This window comes from Macaca thibetana, chromosome 9 (genome assembly GCF_024542745.1).
Source record: "Macaca thibetana thibetana isolate TM-01 chromosome 9, ASM2454274v1, whole genome shotgun sequence".
NCBI classification, from domain to species: domain Eukaryota; kingdom Metazoa; phylum Chordata; class Mammalia; order Primates; family Cercopithecidae; genus Macaca; species Macaca thibetana.
Genome location: NC_065586.1, coordinates 88,778,844 through 88,804,469, shown reverse-complemented (window position 1 = coordinate 88,804,469; position 25,626 = coordinate 88,778,844). Strand labels below are relative to the sequence as shown.

Sequence of the window (25,626 nt, the reverse complement as noted above, 5' to 3'; positions counted from 1 at the left end):
TCACACTTTCAAAGTATGGTTAAATGTTAACATTAAATTAGTTATTTTTAAACGCAAGAACATTCATTTTTTTGTTTTTTTTTTTTTGAGATGGAGTCTTGCTTTGTTGTCCAGGCTGGAGTGCAGTGGCGTGATGTCTGCTCAACGCAAGTTCCACCTCCCGGGTTCATGCCATTCTCCTGCCTCAGCCTCCCGAGTAGCTGGGACTACAGGCACCTGCCACCACGCCCAGCTAATTTTTTGTATTTTTAGTAGAGACGGGCTTTCACCGTGTTAGCCAGGATGGTCTCAATCTCCTGCCCTTGTGATCCGCCAGCCTCGGCCTCCCAAAGTGCTGGGATTACAGGCGTGAGCCACCATGCCCAGCCAGTACATTCATTTTTTAAAATGCAAGTTATTACAACAAAATCTTGGGGGTGATTGATAATATAACAAAAGTAGTTAAAGAGAATTCTTTTTAACAGGAAACTTTTAGAAAGAGCTATAAGGTTGAATTAGCAAGCCCATTTTGCAGATAAGTGATCAGTACATGGTTTATCATTAGTTTAACAAAATATTCAATGCAAGGGGATTTATATACACTAGACTAAGCTAGTGTCTCATCTATGACTCCAAATCAATAAAATAATAAAATAGCTTATGAAATTATTTAATCTTACATTCTACCTAAAACAACCGTTAATTAATCCTCAGTATATCCTGTATATTATTAAAACAGAAATCTTCCCATCCACAAAACAGGCAGGACTTCAATGACATGTAATAATACTTATTTTTCTTCAGATCAGAACCAGTCAAGGATGGAAAACAAATCTATCCTTATTTAATTTGTCTCACATTTAAAATTTTCAAACATAAACACTCATATAGAATTAATTTTTAAACTGTGAAATATTAATTCAGTTAGACCTATTCAGCACTACTATAAATCATCAAAACATGAACAAAGCGTAATACATTGTAGAAAATAAGTATACTTTTCTCCATGTTAATAAGATGTTTACGGTGCCAAAAAAAAACTTACATTTATCTGCTCATTGTTGACAATGATTACCTCTATTCTTAATTTTTAGGAATATAGTAGATCTTGCATATAATAAGAACAGTCTTTAATTTCTTAACGTTTGTTTACAGTGACTGAAATGAAAACTTTTGGTCAAATTTTTACATACCTTAAAAGTAGAAAGTCCATAAAGTCTTGTAGTATGAACAGTTTCTTGAGAAATATTTGTAATGTTAGTTATAAAGTCCTCAAGATATTTACAAGCTTGTTCCAGGTGTGTTGTGTTTATGATGATTTGCACCAGCTAGAAAACACAAGATATATCCAGTAAAATACAGGTTACATGTATGTAAAATCACCTAATTTTTAAAAATAGGATTATTACTTCCAGCAACGGTACCATATCTACATAACTACAGCATTATAGGATACAACTATCTGATTTTAAAAGCCTGCTGCAAATACTGCTTATGAATTTTTATATGTATATATACACACACACACATATCAAGAATCTAACTGCCAGTTATTTTAAAATAACTTTTCATAGTATGTTTCAAATCTTAAACATTTAGCAAGTAAAAAATTAGGATTTTGGCTTTTCCTGTAGTCTGGCAATCAGAAATCTAAACAGATGTTCTAACATCTTTATCTACTATTCCCCATATGAACCCTTTTCCCTCACTTTTTTTTTTCTTCCAGAGACAGGGTCTTGCTGTCACCCAGGCTGTGTACTGCAGTGGTATGAGTGTCACTTACTGCAGCCTCAACTTCCTGAGCTCAAGTCCAGAGTAGCTAGGAATACAGTTGCACAATACCACGCCTGGCTAATATTCTTCATTTTTTGTAGAGACAGGGTCTCACTATATTTCCCAGGCTGGTCTCAAACTCCTGACCTCAAGCAATCCTTCTGTCTTGGCCTCCCAAAGCTCTCAAATTAGAGGTGTGAGCCACTGTGCCTGGCATCCTCACATTTCTGGAATTTACACTGGTTATTTTCATTTTGAAAACAAATCTGCTTACATTAATACATTTAAAACAGGAAGCTAGTTTTACAAAATGATGTTCAGCAATCATTTAAAATAATTGTTTCATACAATGAAACATTTCACTATATGTGTCTTTTTAACCTACCTCTGTCAAACCTATATGAGGTTTTCTAATAAGGTTCAGTAAACAGCTACTCAAAGTTCTGGTCAGCAGCAGATTTGTTGATTTTCTAAGCATATCGTCTATTTCTGTTGAGCTAAACAGAAAGACTGATATTACTAAACTTTTTACAAACTTTAATAAAAAATAATGAATATGGTTAGTTAACATCCTAAATAATTTAACACAATTTACTAAAATAATTTTCCCCAAGTCATTAATTTATATCCTTAAATAAACTACAATGACCCATATTTATTAAATCGCAAACTTCAATTTAACTTTGCAAAAGGGACATTTTCCATAAAGTAGAATATTCACATATGGCATAATTTAAATGTATCCAATTAACAACTACAGAAAAATCATGGAGGACTTGGTATAAGGAAATAAAACTATTCCTAAATTCCAACTCCATCATGGGATAGTAACTTTGCCGTTTTATTATTTTTATTATTGTTTTTGAGCCAGGGTCTCACTTTGTCACCCAGGCTGGAGTGCAGTGGTGCAATTATAGCTCACTGTAGCCTCAAAGTCCTGGACTCAAGCGATTCTCATACTTCAACATTCTGAGTAGCTGGGCCTACAGGTGCATGCCACCACGCCCAGCTAGTTTCGAATATTTTATAGAGACAGGGTTGCGCTATGTTGCCCAGGCTGGTCTTGAACTCCTGGACTCAAGTAATTCTCCCGCCTTGGACTTCCAAAGTGCTGGGATTACAGACGTGAGCCACCGCGCCCAGCCCCAAAAGACAGGCACTTTGAAAGAAACTTCATACACAACTACAGCTAAAAATTATTTTTAAAATACAAACTGACATGAGCTCTTTCTAGATATAATTAACAAATTTAATTTTTAATATAACTAAGTTATACATTTTCATCAAGATTTTTTAAGTTGTCAAAGAAATAAATTACCTTAAACTAATTTTAATATGATGTTTCTTTTTTTTTTTTTTTTTTTTGAGACGGAGTCTTGCTCTGTAGCCCGGGCTGGAGTGCAGTGGCCGGATCTCAGCTCACTACAAGATCCGCCTCCCGGGTTTAGGCCATTCTCCTGCCTCAGCCTCCGGAGTAGCTGGGACTACAGGCGCCCGCCACCTCGCCCGGCTAGTTTTTTGTATTTTTAGTAGAGACGGGGTTTCACGGTGTTAGCCAGGATGGTCTCGATCTCCTGACCTCGTGATCCGCCCGTCTCGGCCTCCCAAAGTGCTGGGATTACAGGCTTGAGCCACCACGCCCGGCCAATATGATGTTTCTTAACATCCTAAGTATTACTAAGCTAGCACTAAAAAACAAATTCTTTTCTCCTAACCATTAGGCCTTCAATTTAAGTAAATAATGATTCCTTGGATACAGCCTCATTATCACAACAGTTAAACTGTCCTTAGACCACGGACTATCCATCTCGGCACTATTGACATTTTACGGTGGATAATACTTTGTTGTGGAGACTGCCTTGCACATATGGATGTTTGGCAGCACCCCTGGCCTCTATCCACTAGTTCCAAGTAGCGCCTCTCCCCCGAACTGCAACAACCAAACATGTTTCTAGACATTGCCAAATTTGCAGGGAGGAGGTGGTGGCAGGAGAACCAAAATTATCCCCAGTTGAGAACTACTGCCTTAGATATAAGCTAACATTTTTGTATCCTTTTACTTTTTATTAAAATACTACTTTTAAAACTCTGTGGGCCAGGCACAGTAGATTGTGCCTGTCATCTCAGCACTTTGAGAGGCCGAGGTGGGTGAATTGCTTGAGGCCAGAAGTTCGAAACCAGCCTGACCAACATGGCAAAACCTCGTCTCCACTAAAAATACAAAAATTGGCCAGGTGTAGTGGCGTGAACCTGTGGTTCCAGCTACTTGGAAGGCTGAGGTGGGAGGATCACTTGAGCCCAGGAGGTCGAGGCTGCAATGGGCCATAATTGTGCCACTTCATTCCAGCCTGGGCAACAGAGTGAGATCCTGTCTCAAAACAAAACAAAACAAAAACAAAAACAAACAAAAAGAACTACCATTCAACCCAGTAATCCCATTATTGGGGATATATGCAAAGGAAAATAAATCATTTTACCAAAAAGACACATGTACCCATATGTTCACTATAGCACTATTCACAATAGCAAAGACATAGGTGTCTATGGCAGCACCCCTGGCCTCTACCCACTAGTTCCAAGTAGCGCCTCTCCATTGATAGCAATGTTGGATTGGATAAAGAAAATGTGGTATATAAACCCCATGGAACACTACACAGCCATAAAAAAGAACAAAATCATGTCCTTTGCAGCAACATGAATGCAGCTGGAGGCTAATAGCCTAAGCAAACTAATGCAGAAACAGAAAACCAAATACTGCATGTTTTCACTTATAAGTGGGAGCTAAACACTAGATACACATGCATGTAAAAATGGAAACGACAGATACTGGGGACTACAAGAAGGGGAGGCAGGGGTTGAAAAACTACCTATTGAGTACTGTGCTCACTACCTGGGTGACAGGTTCAAGCATACCCTAAACCTCAGCATTCTACAATATGCCCTTGTAACAAACACGTACCCCATGAACCTAAAATAAAAGTTGAGGAAAAAAAAGTTATGGCATAAAAATAAAGTATTAATGTTTCATAAAAAAGTTATGACAAAAATGCATTTGTGATTAGTAAACTTACCTCCGGTGTAGTGACTCTGAAAATTTAAGGCTGGCATAAATAAATTCTTTAACTTGAATGTAAATATGAGGCACTGACTGAGACATGGGGAATTTCTTTGGGAAAGATTGCTGTAGAAAAAGAAAGTTAATATTGTTTTAGAAATTTTAGAAAAAGACATGCTAATCACTAAAAATGTAATTAAATTGATTTCACACTTGAATAGCAAATACCTGCATCAAAAACCCTGTTATATTTCTATATTTTTGATATTTTATCAAAGTATTTCTGAAGAAAATAATGTGGCAATTTACCCTTGTTTCTTAAATCATACTATCAGACTTCCAACAAGCAGAGAAAACACATACTAGTACCTCTGGTGTATTCTGACGATGAGTATTCTGTCTGTAGGTGATGCCTAGCTGTCTGCTTCTTTGTGTATTTATCATGCAAGAGTCAGGGTGGCCATGAAAATTACAGGCCAGCTTTCTGGCTCAGAGTAATTAAATAATTCTAAGACTCTCTTCACCTACCTTCAGTGAAGGCTTGATGCCACTTCAAGAAGTTATCGAGTTTATTCCATTACTCCTAGAATACCTTATAGCAGGTTTCTGATCTCCATGCCATTAAACACTGGTATGCAGCCAATGGCTTACAGGGTGCTTCCTGGCTAAACTACTTTATAAGTCATTATCCATTCGAAATTCTCAGTCTCTAAAAGGTAAACTCCTTCTAAGATTGTTACCAAAAAAACCCTCTTTTCTATTTCATTAAGTCTAATATACCCTTCTATCTTCACCTTCATTGCAACCTTGTTATACTGGTGAAAGTACCATCACCAAGACCACCAGTGATCTCACAGTTGTTCAATCCAGTGGTTTCTTCAGCTCTCATGTTACCTGACTTTTTTGAAGAATCTGACACAGTTGACCCATTCCTACTTCATAAAGTCTCCTTCCTTGGACTCCTGCCCACACTGGTTTTACTCCTTTTTCTCTACCTACTCTGTTTCTTCTCCTCTAGCCATTACTTAATTATTGCTGTGCTTTCGGGTTCTGTCCTAAACCCTCTCTTCCTACTACGTATACTTTTCTTGGATGATCCCATATAGTCTTCAATCACCATGCAATCACCATGCAAGTACCAGTATCTCCAAATCTACAACTCCAGATCAAATCTTTCTCAAGTCCAAATTCACGTATCTACCCATTGGACAGCTCCATTTGGCTGTACCATTTGAGATATACTCAATAGGTCCAAAAGTGAAATTATCATCTTTTTCTTCTAAATCTGCTCCTCTTGTGTTTCTTATCACAGTGAATGCTGCCACCATCCAAGGTAGAAACTTAGTTATCTTACTTGACTCCTTTATCTATGTTACCCCTCATATGCACGTAATCAGCAACTCCTGTTGCTCCTACCTCCTAAGCATCTCAAATCAGCTTCAGTGACCATAACCCCCATTCAGGCTACATAACCCTCTTCTCTCATCAAGATAAACGCAAAAATCTACTAGGTGGTCTCCCTGCCACCAGTCTTACTCTTTTCCAATCCATTCCCACATATTTGCCAGAGAGATCTTCCTAAAGCACAAATCTGGTTATGTTTTTACCACTTAAAATTCTTTCATGGCTTCCCATAACCCTCAGGAAAAAGGATAAACTCTCTAACACTGTTTAGTAGGGCCATTATGGTCTGGCCCTTTCTACTCCAATTTACATCTCTTGATCTTCATCTCTTGTATTCACCTACTTTGACCTTTATGCAGCCTTTCTGCATGGTGCATCCCCTATCTTAAGCAATGCAAACTTCTGTGAATTATAATTTCTTATTTATTTTATCTATCCTCACTTGACTATAAGCTCCTTGACACCAAAGACTAAAAATCTAGCACTTAGTACTGTTTCTGGTATACTATACTACTATATAGTAGGTATATGAAAAATATTTGAAATTATTTTAATGACATTAAAGGCAGAATATAAATGTTCTTATTTTAGCCAAATGATTCTAATAAAATTAACATAGCTATCTACAAAAATATTTTTGCATGTATGTTTACTATTACTCCTCCACTGATAATTTATGTTGGAAATAACTCAAGTTATTTGACAGTTTTATATATTTTCTAATAGTTTTAACTGAAAATTATACTTAAACTAGGAAAAAATATACATACACAACCAAAAGACTTTATTAAATAATTTATGAGATTTTTCAGTTGTCATATTTTAATTTTCCATGTGACTTTAACTATTAACAGTAGTTCTTCTTTTTAATAGTGAGTAATACATAGATCAATGAATACAACTCCTAAGAACTTAATCTTAAGAGGTACTGCACATATTAGAAACTCTCTGCAAGAAAAGTTAAATTTGCTTTTAATTATAAACCTATTTAGAATAGTTTAATACGATTGGAAAGGATATTAGAGATTACTGAGTTCAAACTCTTCATTTGACAGATGAGGCACAAATGCCCACACAGGCTCAGTCATTTGCCTATAATAAGCCACAAGCAGCCAGGCGCAGTGGCTCACGCCTGTAATCCCAGTACTTTGTATGGCTGAAGCAGGCAGATCATCTGAGGTCAGGAGTTCGAGAACAGCCTGACCAACATGGTGAAACCCTTTGTCTCTACTAAAAAAAATCACAAAATTAGCTGGGCATGGTGGTGCATGCCTGTAATCCCAGCTGCTCGGGAGGCTGAGGCAGGAGAATCACTTGAACTCAGGAGGCAGAGTTTGCAGTAAGCTGAGATGGTATCATTGCACTCCAGCCTGGGCAACAAGAGCAAAACTCCATCTCAAAGAAAAAAAAAAGCCACAAGCAGAGCTGGCACATGAATCTAGACCTAGTCTAGTGCTCTTTATATAGACACTAGCCTGAACAAACTCATTACCAGTAACTACAAAAAAAAAAAAAAAAAAAAACTAAGCCATAAGATAGAGAATATTCTGGTGATATTTCTTGACAGAACAACTTTCACTGGGCTTTCAAAAAATACAGAATTAGAATAATTATTCTGGCTTCTTGTATTAAAACATAGCTAATAGGTATATGCAATGGCAGCATTAGCTATAATCTAGAAGCTATCCATTTAATTACCTGGTTCTGTATTTAGTGACTAATACACATAATATGCTTAGTTTATATACAAAAATATAACAAAAATTTACAGTCACGATTCACTCAGAATTTGGTCTTGCTCATGCTGAAGTAATAAAAATTTAGAAAGGTAATGAATTATAAAAAGTTGGGAAAATAGTAAAGAAGAGTAAGGAGAAAAAAACAAGAATAAAGAGAACACAAAAGTGACAGTTACAGTTACTATGACATCCTTTTCTAATGAGATCTAATTCTACCCAAAGATACTGGATAGGTACAAGGGAGCATGTTTGCACATATATATGCACATACACATGGATTCATGTGCATTCTGAGAATCTCCTACATGGCTGGTCTACTTACTTTCTCTACCCTGTCTTTTATTCAGATATCTTGACTCAAAAAATGTATATATTCCTACTTCAGGAAGAAATCTACAGGTAGCTATTGCTTTCACATATCACTTATTTAACCAAGATAAACTTTTTGTAAAAGTGTACTTCTTTTAAAATCTTCCACAGTGATAAACAATTCAAAGAAATTCTTGTTTCTTTCCCTAGGATATACTCTTATTACTATAAATCTATTTTTCATTTGGAATCCACCCAACATTAGTAACACCTCTCCTGGGAATCCACCTAACGTTTGGGGCAACTACTTCTAGTATCCCCAGGAAAGTCCCTTCTTAACGTCATCAAAATCTCAGTAGCAGTAGCAGTAGTAGTAGTAGTAGTAGTAGTAGTAGTAGTAGTAGTAGTAAGACACTCTTTAAAACTTAACAAAACATAGTTTTCTCAATACAACAAAAACTTGTCCCCCAAGAAACCACTCTTATTTACAGTCTCAGCTTAATATTTAATATTATGTAGTAACAAATACCACAAATTTATTTTTAAGAAAATACTTGAATTAAAAACTAGCTTGTACCTTTTCAAGGTCTGGATCTTGAAAGGGAAATTTGCTGATGACAATTTTATATTCTTCTTCATTGACAATAGGGATGGGGCTATAATTATCTTCTTCAAAAATGTCCCTGTTAGGAAAGGAAAATTGAAAACTTATCATTACAAAGCATATTATTAGAGTACTAAAAGACAATACCTTAAAAAACCCCAACTATTACAAAAGCAGTTTTTACTTGTCAGTTAAAGGTCCAAATAGGAAGATACAGCCTAAGCATCCAGAATTCTAAAATCCAACAACAAATAAGTCTTGTCCCTCAAAATTCAGGTACAATCTCCTTTTTCCACTAGTTTGTTTTACAACCTCTCAGCACTTTATTTTCTAGTGTAGAACAATTCTCAAGGTGATATATTCTCAACAAGTTCATTATCTGTAACTAAAAAAGGATCCATGTAATGGAAAGTATTCCTGTCATAATTCTTTTTTTTTTTTTTTTTCTTTTTTGAGACAGAGTCTCGCTCTGTCACCCAGGCTGGAGTGCAGTGGTGTGATCTCAGCTCACTGCAACCTCCGCCTCCCAGGTTCAAGTGATTCTCCTGCCTCAGCCTCCCAAGTAGCTGGGACTACAGGCGCGTGCCACTACACCTGCCTAATTTTTTGTATTTTGAGTAAAGAAGGGGTTTCACCATGTTAGCCAGGATGGTCTCCATCTTCTGACCTTGTGATCTGCCCGCCCCGGCCTCCTACAGTGCTGAGATTACAGGCTTGAGCCACCATGCCCGGCCTCCTGTCATAATTCTTGATAGGAATAATTTTCAAGTTGTGTATCTCGTGTCTTCTCTTTTCCCAATGAGATTATAAACTCTTGAAGATCGAAACAATGTGTTATATTTGTTTAGCCTCTCATAATGTGATTAAAAATGGATCTTTTATAGTTGGTGATGCAGAAACAGTTACTACTCCTCAAATATCCATGTGCTCTCCTGTACACCCCCTTGCAGTTAGGTAGGGCCATATGACTAGTTTTGGCCACTGGGCTGTGAATGGAAGTGACATGTGTTGCTTTGAGTTTAAAGCCTTTATAAGCCAATTGTGTAAACCTCCTTTCCATGGTGACAAGGAAGACAACATGTTGAAAAGTTAGAATCACAAATGCAAATAGCTTGTATCTCTAACTAGTAAACTTACTGTGGGCTTCTGTATGAGTGAGGAATAAAATGTGTTCATCCACTGAGATTTGGGGAATTTTTGTTGCTACAGCATAACTTAGGCTGTCCTAATGTAACTGTCATCCAATCACTGATTTCCTTTTAATTAAATGAATTCAGTTTGATTAATATTTATTGAGCACCTATTATGTGCTAGGCTCTGGGCTGTGATGAAAATTCCCTATCTCATGAAGATAAACACAAGATACCTGTTCTCAAATCTAACAGAGAAAGATATGCAAACAATTTATAACATCTATAATGCTGTGCTATACATACAAGAAGTACAAGGTTCAGAAACAGGACAAAGAAGGAAATGACTATCAAATTACATGAAGAACATCTCATGGAAAGTTATACAGAGAAGTTAGGGGTCCTGTAGGGTCTTTACAGATGAAAAAAATTTGTAAAGAGATTATGGGAGAAAAGCATTCTAGACCACTGGAATATATATGCAAAGGCATAAGGAGTGAAAAAGCATTAGTGTGTGTGGAGGGGGTGTAAAACCACAGGTAGTGCAGTATTACTAAGTATAAAGTCTGAGGGACATAGTGAAAAATGAGATTGGACAGGTGGGCAAACAGACATCCAGATTTTACTCTGTAGGCATTAAAAGGTTTTAGGGGGCCGGGCGCGGTGGCTCACGCCTGTAATGCTAGCACTTTGGGAGGCCAAGACGGGTGGATCACGAGGTCAGGAGATCGAGACCATCCTGGCTAACACGGTGAAACTCTGTCTCTGCTGAAAATATAAAAAAATTAGCCGGGCGTGGTGGTATGTGCCTGTAGTCCCAGCTACTCAGGAGGCCGAGGCAGGAGAATGGCGTAACCCAGGAGGTGGAGCTTGCAGTGAGCCAAGATCGCGCCACTGCACTCCAGCCTAGGCGACTGAGCGAGACTCCGTCTCCAAAAAAAAAAAAAAAGGTTTTAGGAAAGGGAATGTCATAGGAAGATATTCACTGTGTGGAGGATAAACTGGAAAAAGCCTAATAATGAACACAGAGAGATCACTTAGAAAAACTGAAGAATAATCTAAATAAAAGGTGATGAGGATCTGAATTAAAGCTGCAACAGTAGGGGTAGAAAGGAAGTAGCATAAATGAGAGCTTTATTTTTTTAATTTTTTTTTTTTTTTTTAAAGACAGGCTCTCACTCTGTCGCCCAGGCTGGAGTGCAGTAGTGCAATCTTGGCTCACTGCAGCCTCTGCCTCCCGGGTTCAAGCGATTCTTACACCTTATCCTCCCGAGCAGCTGGGACTACAGGGCGTGTGCCACTAATCACCCACACCCAGTTCTACCAAAAAATTAAAAAATTACTTTTTTGGTATTTACTTCCACTAATTCTATTTCATTCTACATAGAGTTTTTTTTTTTTAAGGTAAAACATTAAAAGGCAGGGCTAAATGAGGTGGCTCATGCCTATAATCTTTGGGAGGCTGATACGGGCAGAACACTTCAGGCCAGCCTGGGCAACAACACATGGCTGCGGGCGCCTGTAGTCCCAGCTACTAGGGAGGCTGAGGCAGGAGAATGGCGTGAACCCGGGAGGCAGAGCTTGCAGTGAGGCGAGATCGCGCCACTGCACTCCAGCCTGGGTGACAGTGCAAGACTCCGCCTCAAAAACCCAGTCTCTGTTTTAAAAATAAAAATGATGAAAGGTCAAAAGGCAAGTTACAGGGAAAGTAACCACTAGAAGACAATAAACTACTAACTTCATACAAACGCCATGGAATCAGTTACTATGGAAGAAGAGATAATTTAATGAAAGGCACATTTATATTCTAAAAATGTTAATGTAGTATTAAAATGATCTGTTTATAGAACCAAATTCTATAAACACATATAAGTTCCTACTCTGTCGGGCATTATACTAGGGCTAGGCAATCAAGAATATAAATAGCTCCATGGCATTGGTCTAGATAATGACTTTTTAAAATATAACCCCAAAAGCACAGGTAACAAAAGCCATAGTAGACAAATAAACTGCATCAAACTAAAAAGCTTCTGCACGGCAAGGAAACAATTAACAGAATGAAGAGGCAAGTTACAGATTGGGAGAAAATATTTGCTGATATATATCTGATACATATAAGGAGTTAGTATCCAAAATACATAAGGAACTCAAATAAATAGCAAGAAAACAAATCACTGAATTAAAAAGTGGGCAAAGGACTTGAATAGATATTTATCAAAAGAAGACACAAAAATGTCCAACAGGTATACAGATCAGGAATAAGCAAAACTCAACATCACTAATCATCAGGGAAATCCAAATTAAAAATACAACAAGGCTGGCAAGGCACGGTGGCTCATGCCTGTAATCCCAGCACTTTGGGAGGCAGAGGCAGGTGGGTCACCTGAGGTCAGGAGTTCGAGACCAGCCTGACCAACATAGAGAAACCCCATCTCTACTAAAAATACAAAATTAGACAGGCATGGTGGTGCATGACTGTAATCCCAGCTACTCAGGAGGCTGAGGCAGGAGAATCACTTGAACCTGGGAGGCAGAGGTTGCAGTGAGCTGAGATTGCACTCTAGCCTGGGTGACAAGAGCAAAACTCCATCTCAAAAAAAAAAATACAAGGAGGTATCACCTCACAACTGTTAGAATAGCTATTATCTAACAGACACAAGATAAGTGTTAGTGAGGATGTGGAGAAAGGGAGCCTTTGCACACCATTGGTGGCAATGTAAATTAGTATATCCATTATGGAAAACAGGATGGAGCTTCCTCAAAAAACTAAAAATAGAACTACTATATGATCCCAATAATCTCATTTCCGGGTGCATAACCAAAAGAATTAAAATCAGTATCAAGCCAGACATAGTGGCTCACATCTGTAATCCTAGCACTCTGGGAGGCCGAGGCAGGTGGATCATTGAGGTCAGAGTTTGAAACCAGCCTGACCAAGATGGTGAAATCCCGTCTCTACTAAAAATACAAAAATTAGCTGGGCATAGTGGTGCACACCTGTAATCCCAACTACTTGGGAGGCAGAGGCAGGAGAATTGCTTGAGCCTGGGAGGCGAGGGCTGCCATGAGCCAAGATCATGCTGCTGCACTCCAGCCTGGGTAACAGAGCAAAGACTCCGTTTCAAAAAAAATAAATAAATAAAAATTTTTTTAAAAAATCAGTATCTCAGAGCAATATCCGCACTCCCATGTTCACTGCAGAATTATTCACAATAGCCAAAATATGCAATTGACCTTTGAATTGATAAAAAACCATGTGATATACACAATGGAATACTATTCAGCCCTATAAAAGAAGGAAATTCTGTCATTTGCAACAAGGATGAACCTTGAGGACACTATGCTAAGTGACATAAGCTAGGCACAGGAAGTCAAATACTGCATAATCTTACTTATATGAAGAATCTAAAAAAGTCACACTAATAGAAGTAGACAGAAGCATGATTTCTGGTTTATAGGTTACCAGAGGGTAGGGCAATCAGAAAGTGGGGTAGGCAGGGTAGGGAGATGCCAAGATGTTCGTCAAAGAGTACAGTTTCAGTTAGACAGGGAAACAGGTTTTTGAGATCTATTCCAAAAGGTGACTACAGTTAATAATAATGTAACATATATTTCAAATCGCTAACAGTAGATTTTAAATGTTTGCACCACTAAAAGAAAAAAATAAGTATGTGAGGTGATGGATATGTTAATTTGCTTGATTTAATCATTCCATAATGTATATATCAAAACATCAAACTGTACCTCATAAATCTATACAATTACTGTCAATTAAAAACTAAATAAAAGCACATATATCCAAAAATAATACAAAAATAAAACAGGGCTCATAATATAGTGAGAGATAGCTGCATACAGATAAACTATAACCGTAGTCGGGTTATAAATTTTGTCATGGAAGTAGTCAAGTTTTGAATATCACTCAATATTGATAATTTTTCTTTTTCCCCCATTTAATTGTTGGGTTGTCAATTCACTATTTATAAAATATTTGAGGATACGGGTCAGAGGTAAACAAAGCTTAAGTTCTGCTACTTCTTAAAAATTTAGGTAGCCAGACATGGTGGCTCACGCCTGTAATCCTAGCACTTTGGGAGGCCAAGGTGCGTGCATCATGAGGTCGGGAGACTGAGACCATCCTGGCTAACATCGTGAAACCCTGTCACTACTAAAAGTACAAAAAATTAGCCGGGCGTGGCGGCAGGCACCTGTAGTCCCAGCTACTAGGGAGGCTGAGGCAGGAAAATGGCGTGAACCCGGGAGGCAGAGCTTGCAGTGAGCCAAGATCGCACCACTGCACTCCAGCCTGGGTGACAGTGCAAGACTCCGTCTCAAAAAAAAAAAAAAAATTAGGCAAAAAGCACGATCTGGAAGAGTATTAAAAACAGGAGTCAAAATATATTTGGAAATTGTGTATTAAAATTGACATGCTATCATTTGTTCTCCTCCACTATTACTCTGGAGGATAAAATTAATCCTATCTCTATGTGAATGAAGCCATTAGCTTCCCAGAGAGAAAACAACACCACATGGTTTCCCCAGTCTTGAGGAACAATCTTACTACTAGAAGTCTTAAGATAGGTAAGAGAGAATAGCTGGCCCAATACAATCTATCAACAGTTATGAAAACATAAACACCCTTCTGAAGAGGCCAATTAAATAACATCAACTCTATAAGATTTTATAACTATAAAAATATCATATTACATCATATTATACATTGTACCATAGCATATATTTTCTAGATTACCATCTTTATCAATAAATGCTACCTTTATTTTTAAAATAGTTAATAAAAATAATTGTTGATAGTTACATATGACTCATCAGGACTGTCAATTATCCATCTGGGATAGCATCCTGATAATACCACTCTTGAAGAATGTAAATACAAAAAACTCAAATAAGGACTTGTTCAGTTGATTTTACTAGATGTGTATCACCTTATGAGCCACTCAGGCATTTAAAAAAATTGTTTTTAAGAGCACAGTCTTACCCTATTGTGCAGGGTGGAGTGCAGTGGTGTGATTATAGCTCACTGCAGCCTCAAACACCTGGGCTCAAGTAATCCTCCTGCCCCAACTTCCCAAGTAGCTGGGATTACAGGTGCGCACCACTATGCTCAGCTAATTTTTTTATTTTTTATTTGTAGAGACAGGGTCTCACTATGTCATCCAGGCTGGTCTCAAACTCCTGGCCTCAAGCGATCCTTCCATCTTGGCCTCCCAAAGTGCTAGGATTACAGGCATAAGCCACCTCACCCTGTTCGAAGATTCCTATTACAGTATTTAGAAGGTCAACCTCCATAGCTTTGAAAGCTGATGGGATAAGTGCTAAGCTGGTATTAAATCATCTAACATACTTTTATTTTAACATCATCAAATATTGACACATTACTTCTATCATATTTTGGGTAAACAAGATGTAAAACCTCAAGATTGACTTTTTCTTCCCGAAAGGGAGAAGGATGGAGAGAAAGAGACAAAAAGAGAGAGCGAGAAAGAAGGGAGGGAGGAAAACTTCTAGCAATTAAAGTGGGGGGGCATATTTCTCTTCTCATGTCACTAAAAAGTTATATAGATATTAAAATGCTTTTGTCCATGGCCTGCAGAGAAGTGGTTAAAGCAAAAGTAATTTGCTCTTTAGCTTCTTTAAGATTCTTAATCTAGTGATGTTGTTTGTAAAAACAGCACTTGCCCAAAACAAAATTTAAAAGCTGTAAATTTCTGCCTCTAATACAAAATATCTTTGAATACTTACAGCCTTGTAAGTATTTAATCATTTACTAGGAAAAAATTACAGATATTAGAACTACAAGTAAGTATAATTAAAAACTGATTAGAAATGTTACAGCCACTATGGAAACAGTAGGCTAGTTCCTCAAAAAGTTAAAGGTATATTTACATATGATCCAGCATTTCACTTCTGGGTATAAACCCAAAAGATTTGAAAGCAGAGACTCAAACAGATATATGTATACTGTACTCACGTTCACAGCAGCATTATTCACAATAGTCAAAAGGTGGAAGGAACCTAAATGTCCATCAACAGATGAACTGATAAACAAAATGTGATATATAAAGACAATGGAATATTAGCCTTAAAAAGGAATGAAATTCTGACATGCTACAACATGGATGAACCTTGAAGACACTGTGTTAAGTGAAATGATCCAGACACAGAAGAACAAACATATATGATTCCACTTACATGAGGTACCTAGAGCAGTCAATTTTAGAGACAAAGCAGGAGTGGTGGTTGCCAGAGGCTGGGGGAAGGGGGAAATGGACAGTTAATTGTTAAGTGAGTAAGAGTTTCTATTTGGGAAGAGGAAAACGTTCTGGAAATGGATGGTGACGACAGTTGCAACAATGTGAGTGTACACCACTGAACTATACACTTGAAAATGGCTAAGATGGTAAATTCTATGTGTACTTTACTACAAGAAAAATGATTATAAGCATTTTTATTAATATATGCAAATGAACCACTTGAGTATTTGACAAACGTATTCATTATATTAAGGCACCATGACTTAGACTAACCTGAAAACTCCAGCCCATTTCTTAAGCAGTGTTTCATTGTATTGATCTCTTATTTCAAATAAAAGGTCAAAAAGTCGGTTCACTGGAAAACCATAACCCTAAAATACAAAAAAAAAAAAAAAAAACAAAGCAGATAAACAAGTGTACAAAAATATTCATTAAAAATGTTGGGAATACTAGAGAATCATTTGGAAAGAATCACTAGATCCCATTGTATGGCATTCTCACAGTAAGAAAATAAAAAGATATATTTTGACTTTCTACTACATTGCATTTGGTAAAAAAAGAGGTCCAGAAAGAGTTTTATGAGAATAGAATGGTTTTTCCAATTTTTCTCTTTTCAGTAATGATTACAGCGTTAGCCTTAAAAAGTATTAAAAGTCACAGCTGGAAGAAAAAATTCAAGATAAGTTTTTACATAACAGTGTCTTGGGAAGTGGTGCCTAAATAGGATACAAGAAGAAAAGGGAATGGATTCTGTCTGAGACAGGCTGGCTTCCTTTTGCACCTTCAATTTAAGATTGAGTTTGTCCTATTGGGAAAATTTACATCTTTCCATTAAACATTCACACTTCCAAATTTTATTCTTTTCCGACTCCAAACTAACTGAAATCTTACCCATATTGGGACCAAACATTCTCTCTTACCTCACAGAATTCTCCACTTGTCTCTCTAAGGTTTCTCTCTCCATCTTTGTTTTTGAGCCTATCTCCTTCCACATAAACCATTCCATGGGTTAACTTCTTACTCTATTATGTCTTTAACTTCCACAGGCACCTTTCTCTCGGCTAAATAAATATGCTAAACTGTTTTCCATCTTTAAGCCAAGAAAAACAAGAGACCAAAACAGCTCTCCCTCAATTTTCTGTAGCCTGTCAGCTGCCGCTGTCACTCCCTTCACAGTCAAATGTACTACAATCTCTCATTTCTATTCCTTTATTTAAACTACTCAACAACGTCACAACAGACTATCTCCTAAATATCAAATTCAATGATCTCACTCTACCTGACATCTCTTTCTTGAAATTCTTCTGCTTTCAATTCTGTAACACCAATCACTCTTCTTATTCTCCTTTTACATCTATGAACAATCCTTCCAGTTTCCTTGTGTAACTTCTATCTCTATCCTTTATTCTTTACTTCTAGCTCCCTAGGGCAATCTCAAGTCTAATGATTTCAACCTCTGATGATTACTTCAAATCTGTATCTCTAGCTAGGCCTCTCTAAATTCCAAATATTTAATTCCAACACCTGTTTCATCTCCATTCACTCAGTCAGCAAGTACATTAAGCTTACTTCCTCTCTCCCCAGTGAAATCAAGTGTTCCTCTTATTTCCTATCCATAATAATAATGCTAACATCAACCTAGTTTATCAACAGAGAATCTAGAAAACCACCTAAACACCCTACCCCCACCACACACACATACACACACACACAAAGTAGTCCCAAATTCTTCTGATTTTACCTCTTTTATAAATCAAATCTTTCATTCTCCATTATCTACCCATCTTTCTTCCAGAAATATTCTTAGTGCCACTGCTTTATCTCAGGTCCTTAATATCTCTTACTTAGACCATTGTAAAAGCTTTCTAAACTTTCAACCATCTCTCTCTCTCTCTCAATCTATTTCCCAGATTCTCAAAATTGCCATTCAAAAGTATAAATCTGATTGTGCCACTCCCCTGCCTAAAAACTACAAAATGCTTACTAAAGTCCCACAAGACGTCCCATAATCTGGGTCAGTTTCATCACCACTATTTGCCCTTCCTTGTTCACACCTATATTCTACAGTTTCTAATACTATCAAGCTGCTCCATTTCACTTTCACCACACCATGCTTTTATCTATAGTTTACAAATGCTATTTTTTCTTCCATTAATACCCTTTCTTTCTTATCTATTTGCTGAACTCACCTTCAAAACCCAGCTCAAGTTTCAACTTTCTGTATAGCCTTCTTCAACTCCTAGAATCTAAGTTAGTCATTCCATCTTCTGCAAGCTCAAAGCTAACATATTGCTTGCTGCATTAGGATGCCTTATTAAGCATTTTATTTGTTTACAACTAAACTGTGAATTTCTTGAAGCCAAGGACTTTTACGTCCCTACTGTCTTACTGACTTCTATGTCTCTACTATTTTATACATCAACTAGTCTGCTAACATGTATTGGGTACTCAAAAAATGTTAATAAAGGAATCAATAAATGTTTACTTGTTATTTGCCTAATAGGTAGTAAGGAATATAAATATGCTGGTATTACTTTTTTTACTTTATTGTTTAGTCAGTTTTGTTTTAGATGATAAAATACCAGCATTTTAAAAAGCAAGATTTCCTTAGGGTGGCAAGGGCCGATTTAAAAATCTAAATATTATATAACATTCTTTAATTAGTTTTCATGAAAAGACACTTACCAGTTCTTTAATTAATAGTTATAAATTTAAAAGCCAGCAATCATTAATTCAGTATAAGATGGATCTAATACTGAACCTGTCAGCTTTCAGTGAAATGAAAATACTGCAGAAACTCTGAAAAAGTAGGAAGGAGTGGTTGACTTCTCCAGTCATATTTCAAAGCAATAATATGAGAAAGGTATCCTTGCAAGGGTTTATGTAACTATCATTGTTGCTTTTACAGTGCCAATATTACCTAAATATTATCTTTGACTTTCCTTTGATTCTCTGGAGAATTCCTTGGTACCATATCAAATACTGTAGATTCAGCTGTACTCAAAGTCCAGTCCAATAACTATTTATTACAGTCTACAAAGAAATAAGGAGTTTGCACCAGAATACAAATTGATGCTGCTACCTATATTGAAAAAAGTCTTGCTTGTAGCAAGATGCCAATCGCACTAAACTTTGTACTTGGGGATATAGTTAATTTACATTCCGAGGAAAACTCCTTTTTGTTATGGATCTAAGAGATAATTTGCAGACTAGTAATAAACAGTTTGCAGACCAGTGGTCCCTAGACCACACTTTGAATAGAAGTGCTGTAAGTCATTAAGTACAGCAAAATTACTATCTAAAATTACTATTGCTTTTACTCTCCATGGCAAAAATCACAATTACTTTTGCACCAACCTAATATCTCAAGCTACTTAGAAATGGGTGCCCAAAATTTGGACAGCCCCAAATAAAGCTTACTAAAAGTTTTATTGCAGTGAGATCAATATTATACAGTCATCACAAAGTTTATGAAAACAACAACAAAAAATCCCACATTATTCCACTGTTACAATATAAGCCATACAAATTAATATATAATAGACATGAGTAATAAAATAATTTACTAAAGGAGCTTGTGGAATCTTCTCTTTAGGTTTAAGAATAAAGTAGAAAACTATAATTCTAAGAGGCAAAGACTCTTGTGATAAAGCAAAGAGTTTAAATCAGGATTTCCCAAAGCATATTATATAAAGTTCTAGATCTAAAAGCTGTTCTAAGGGGGAAAAAGATTCAAGGGTCAAATATATTGGGAAAATGCTGCATAATCATCTTCCTTTTGGGAACTTATGGGTATAAATTTGCTCTCAGAAAAGTTTTCAGTAGAGAAATATGTTTTACTTTTGGACCACAGGACACTTTTTTTAAGTAACAGCTCATCACACTTTGGAAAATGCTAGTCTGTACTTCATGAAAAGTTACTTCTAACCATAAAAATCCCATAAATTTACACAGGAAAAGAAAATGCAATCAATTCTTTATTATCTGTGATCAAGGAGGAAGGACAAGCTAGAAATCTCAAAACTTTGATACTGAAAATCGCAAAAACAGAGTTTTGAAATACTTAGTTTTTTTTTTTTTTTTTTTTTTTTGAGACGGAGTCTTGCTCTGTAGCCCGGGCTGGAGTGCAGTGACCGGATCTCAGCTCACTGCAAGCTCCGCCTCCCGGGTTTGCGCCATTCTCCTGCCTCAGCCTCCCGAGTAGCTGGGACTACAGGCGCCCGCCACGTCGCCTGGCTAGCTTTTTGTATTTTTTAGTAGAGACGGGGTTTCACCCTGTTAGCCAGGATGGTCTCGATCTCCTGACCTAGTGATCCGCCCGTCTCGGCCTCCCAAAGTGCTGGGATTACAGGCTTGAGCCACCGCGCCCGGCCGAAATACTTAGTTTTAATCTTATTTTTTTGTTTCTTTCGTGTTTTTTGTTTGTTTGTTTTGAGATGGAGTCTCGCTCTGTTGCCCAGGAGAGTGCAGTGGCGCAATCTCGGCTCACGGCAACCTCCACCTCCTGGGTTCAAACAATCCTCCTTATTTTTAAAAAGAAAAAAACAGTTCAAAAAAGTAAAGTGATTTGCTCACAGAACTCATGGAAAACCAGAAACCAGGAAGAATATGAACACAGTTTTCAAATCACATGTTTTCATACAAAGTATCATATTTAAAACTAAAAACAATTCTGAAATTAGTAATAAACCCATTTTCACAAATAAGGATCTAAAGCTTAAAGAACCTGCAGGCATACAATTAGTCAACAGCACAGGCAGAACAGAAACTCTGGGTCTATGTGATTCTAGAACCCATTTCTCACTGCCCTAAGGCAGAATTTATATCTTCTAATTTCTAGTTCAGGGTTCTTTCCATTATATTCTGTATTCTTTTTTTATTTTTTTAACTGTAAAAAGACTTTATTCCAACTGAATGATCAATATTTTAAAAGATGGTAGCATCCCTGAGTTCTGTCTAAGCTTCATAACTGAAAAGGAAGTGGTATGAATAGTTCTGGGTAATAGCAGAATACCAATACGTAGGTAAACATTTATTACTACTAATTTACTGCCACTAATCTACAACAACATAAATGAATATAGTCTATATTTTGTATGTTTTTAAGTGATCAGAATAACCATTAATTGTTAGGTTATCACCCACCTGTAAAGTATCTGCAAATATTACAATAAGATTCTTCAACTCCAGAACAAGATCAGGATCAGTGCAATAGGACTGAGGGTGGAAACACACAAACAAAACAAAACACCGAAAACAACAAACCAGAGTCATGATTAAAAACTAAGAAATAAGAACTTGATAATGTTTCTTTTAATCTGCCAGACTTATAATAAGTTTAAAATCTTGGTTGGTTAGATCCACAACTGACCTTCTCTATTCAGTATAAACTTTTAGAGGGAGATCATAATATGATACTTACGATGTTTACGTTTCAAAAGTCTTTAGATTTTAAGGAATTAGTTATTTAAACTGAAAAAAGTTTATACAGACCCTATGTATTTTCACATTTCATCTATTTACTTATTTTCCATCTTATAAAAGAGACACTATGTATTACTTTTTCCAATACTAAGAATTACAATTTCATTATTTTCTTTTTTTTTTTTTTTTTTTTTTTTTTTTTTTAGGCGGAGTCTCGCTCTGTCGCCCAGGCTAGAGTGCAGTGGCCGGATCTCAGCTCACTGCAAGCTCCGCCTCCCGGGTTTACACCATTCTCCTGCCTCAGCCTCCCGAGTAGCTGGGATTACAGGCGCCTGCCACCTCACCCGGCTAGTTTTTTGTATTTTTTAGTAGAGACGGGGTTTCACCGGGTTAGCCAGGATGGTCTCGATCTCCTGACCTTGTGATCCACCCGTCTCGGCCTCCCAAAGTGCTGGGATTACAGGCTTGAGCCACCGCGCCCGGCCAATTTCATTATTTTCTTAGTAATTAACCAAAAGAAAAGTATTAATTTCAAAGGGACAGTGAGATTTACTCTGTCCCTTTCATAGCATTTAATAAGATTTTGAAAGTGATATGTTGTATCTAATATGACTTCACATTTGGTGTCATGGAATTAACAGGAAACATACTTTATATACTCAGAGCTGATCTGAATATTGACCATAAAATGTATTGTTCCTTATTAATACGCTGGGAAAAGTTGTAGTTCATTGGACAGTGTATCAAGAATCTACATTCCTGATAAATAAAAATGTAGCTTATTTATAATCTTAATATCATATAAGCTAACAATCTTTCTTCAATATTTTTAAAATCTCAATGATCAATTATAAAAATTATAAAATTATAAATAGACAAAATTTTAAATATGAAAATATATTAATAAAGGTAAAACTACTATCTTTTAAAAAGGACTATACTAAGTATTGTCTTTATGAAACTAACATATTTGTTATTTCCAGAAAAGGCATTAGGAAAATAGTTGATCATTTAATTTTCATCTATAAAAACCTCTCATTACACAAAGGTTCAATATTTCAAATGAGTTGAAATTTTGAAAACTGCAAATTTTAAAGAAATGCATTATTATAGTGTATTACTGTAAATTGTAAACACTGAAGAACAAGTTCTATTGAGTTTTAATGGTAGAGTTTATTTGAGAAACAAAGAATTGAAATGGTAATTAAAAACATTTTCTTCATGGTGCTTTTCAGTGATCTAATTAAGAGGTCAGTTGAGACTAATGAGACCTGCTTAATTCTTCATTTTCTATAATGCTAGAATAAAAGTATTTTGGGAAGCCCTAGTCAGTTGCAAAATCATAGCCTGATATCACCAAACAAAAGTCTGACATTACTACTTCCAAATCTGAGCAACTACTAAAAAAATGCAGTATGATGGAGGTACAGTTTTCCTCTGACATTATGCAGCTCAGAAGTTCTTGAAGTAACTGAATTAAAATTTTAGTAATGTAAATTGTCTGACTTACTGAATGAGCTCTAAGGACAGCAATTATCTTTGAGAGGGCCATGTTCCAAAGTTCATCAGTGTATGCTCTGGTTACTAATCCTTGGGTCACATGTAAAATGTGATCTTCTACCACAAAGAACCTAAAAACAGTAATTACCAAAGCACGTGTTACAAAAAAAACCCAAATAGAAAATAAGTATTTCTGGCATTTAACATAATATAAAATTAATAATAGTTATTTCCATATTAGATACATACCCTACAATTTGAGTGAAATATCTTCTATAGCCATCAACTGTTTCATGCTTAAAATGAAAAATAAAAATCAATTTAAACCAATAAATACCGGTAACATAAAGGTAAGTTCCAAGTCACTACAACTTCATTAACAAATATTTATTGAGAGCCTACTACATGCCACATACATTTTTAGGTACCAGCGATATATTTGTAAATAACAAAAAGTCCTTACTCTCATGGAATGTACATTCGAAAGGAGATAAACAAGTTAAAAAGGAAATATGATTTCAGAACCCCCTTCTCAGCAGACTAGTCAAAGCTGTCATCACCTCTACTTTGACTATTTATTATACCATCCTCCTTCATAATCTCCCCAACTCCCAGCCTGTCCCCTACAGTCTATTCTCTATACAGCTGCCAGAATGATATTTTTCAAATAGTAATCAGATTATATCTTCTGCCAAAACCTTTTGTGGTTTTATGATTGTCTATTGTTTATAATTTTAACAAAAGGCATATAGAAAAATATTTGATCATTTGACTTTCATTCATAAAAAGTTTATTACATGAAATATTTCATATTTCAATTAAGTTCAAAGGCTATGTTTTGCAAATTTCATAAACGTGATCAAATTTTCAAACATCTGGGGTTTTTTTCCAGGTGTTTTGGGGTGAGGATTGTTAATACATTTTAGCTTAGAAATACTGTGACTGGAAAATATAGTCTACATGACACCAAATGCTTGATATTTCCTGATACTTGCTTTATAGCATAGTATGTAGTCAAATTTTTAATAACGGTCCATGTGTGCTTGAAAAGAATATGTTCCTATAGTTGTTGAAATAGGATTCTATATATTCCATTAGATGAAGCCTATTAAGCATGTTTTGTATTCTTACTAATGTTATGTCTACTTGATTTAGAATATACTGACACGTATTTTAAAACTCGCTGGCCGGGCACGGTGGCTCACGTCTGTAATCCCAGCACTTTGGGAGGCCGAGGTAGGCGGATCACGAGGTCAGGAGATCGAGACCATCCTGGCTAACATGGTGAAATCCCGTCTCTACTAAAAATACAAAAAATTAGCCGGATGTGGCAGCGGGCACCTGTAGTCCCAGCTACTCGGGAGGCTGAGGCAGAAGAATGGCATGAACCTGGGAGGCGGAGCTTGCAGTGAGCCAAGATCACACCACTGCACTCCAGACTGGGTGACAGAGCGAGACTGTCTCAAAAAACAAAACAAAACTCGCTATACTTGTGGGTTTTCTATTTCTCCTTGTAGTTGTGGCAATTGTGCTTTAAATACTTTGAGTCAATGTTATCAAGTGCTTACAGGTTTAGAATTACCATTTTTATCAACTCAAAAGCACACAAACAAAAAATTGTATTCTTATAATTCTAGCTCTCCCTGTATTACATAAAAGTATATATACCCTGTTTCTATTCCTTCAGTGGTTACTCTAGAAATCACATTACACATCCTTAAATAACCAAACTCTTAAAGCTAGTCAATGTTTTTACTCTTCTGCTGGACACTTTAGACCGTAGGATAGTTTAATTTCATTAACTTCTATCTCATTCTGATGTTTATGTTATTGTTGTGTATTTTAATTCTATCTTATTTTTTTCTTATTGCTGCTGCACAAATTAAAATTCTATGCTGTTTTAATATCCATAATATTTTATAGTATTTCCTACAGTCATTTTAGATTTACCTAAATATTGATACTTTTTTTGCTATTCATTCCTTCTTGCATCTCACATCTTCCATCTGGCATCACATTCCTTTTGTTTGAAGCATATCCTTAGAATCTCCTTAGTAAGCGCATCTTAGTGGCCGACTCTGCTCTTCTTTGTCTGAAAATGTCTATCTCTGCCCTTGTTTCACTGGATATAGAATCCTAAGTTGACAGTTACTTTTTTCAGAATTGAAAATATTTTATTGTTTTGTTTACTTGAAAACAACCTCTTTTCTCTTTGGGTACTTTTAAGATTTTCTGTTTATGTTTGTTTCTAAAGTTAACTTTATTGAGGTATAATTTACATATAATAAAATTAGCCCTTTTTTACATGTAGAGCTCACTGAGTTTTGACAAATGTAGACAGTTGTGTAACTACCAGAAAAATCAAAGTATACAACATATCCATCTCAGAAAGTTCCCTCCTGCCCTTTTGTAGAGAATTACCCTGCCGAACCCATAG

General features: G+C 36.3%; 1 protein-coding gene across 8 annotated transcripts in view; it reads right to left on the bottom strand.

Moving 5' to 3' along the window:
• EXOC6 (exocyst complex component 6) overlaps positions 1–25,626 on the bottom strand; it is a 213,587-nt gene that overhangs the window by 103,240 nt on the left and 84,721 nt on the right. For all 8 annotated transcript variants that reach the window (XM_050802774.1, XM_050802781.1, XM_050802773.1 and 5 more), the window contains 8 exons: positions 23,439–23,485; positions 23,200–23,320; positions 21,411–21,482; positions 16,539–16,636; positions 8,837–8,942; positions 4,824–4,933; positions 2,138–2,249; positions 1,173–1,307 (listed from right to left, as the gene is read on the bottom strand). In XM_050802774.1, the coding sequence (XP_050658731.1) occupies positions 1,173–1,307; positions 2,138–2,249; positions 4,824–4,933; positions 8,837–8,942; positions 16,539–16,636; positions 21,411–21,482; positions 23,200–23,320; positions 23,439–23,485 (801 nt within the window). The remainder of the gene's footprint in view (positions 1–1,172; positions 1,308–2,137; positions 2,250–4,823; positions 4,934–8,836; positions 8,943–16,538; positions 16,637–21,410; positions 21,483–23,199; positions 23,321–23,438; positions 23,486–25,626) is intronic.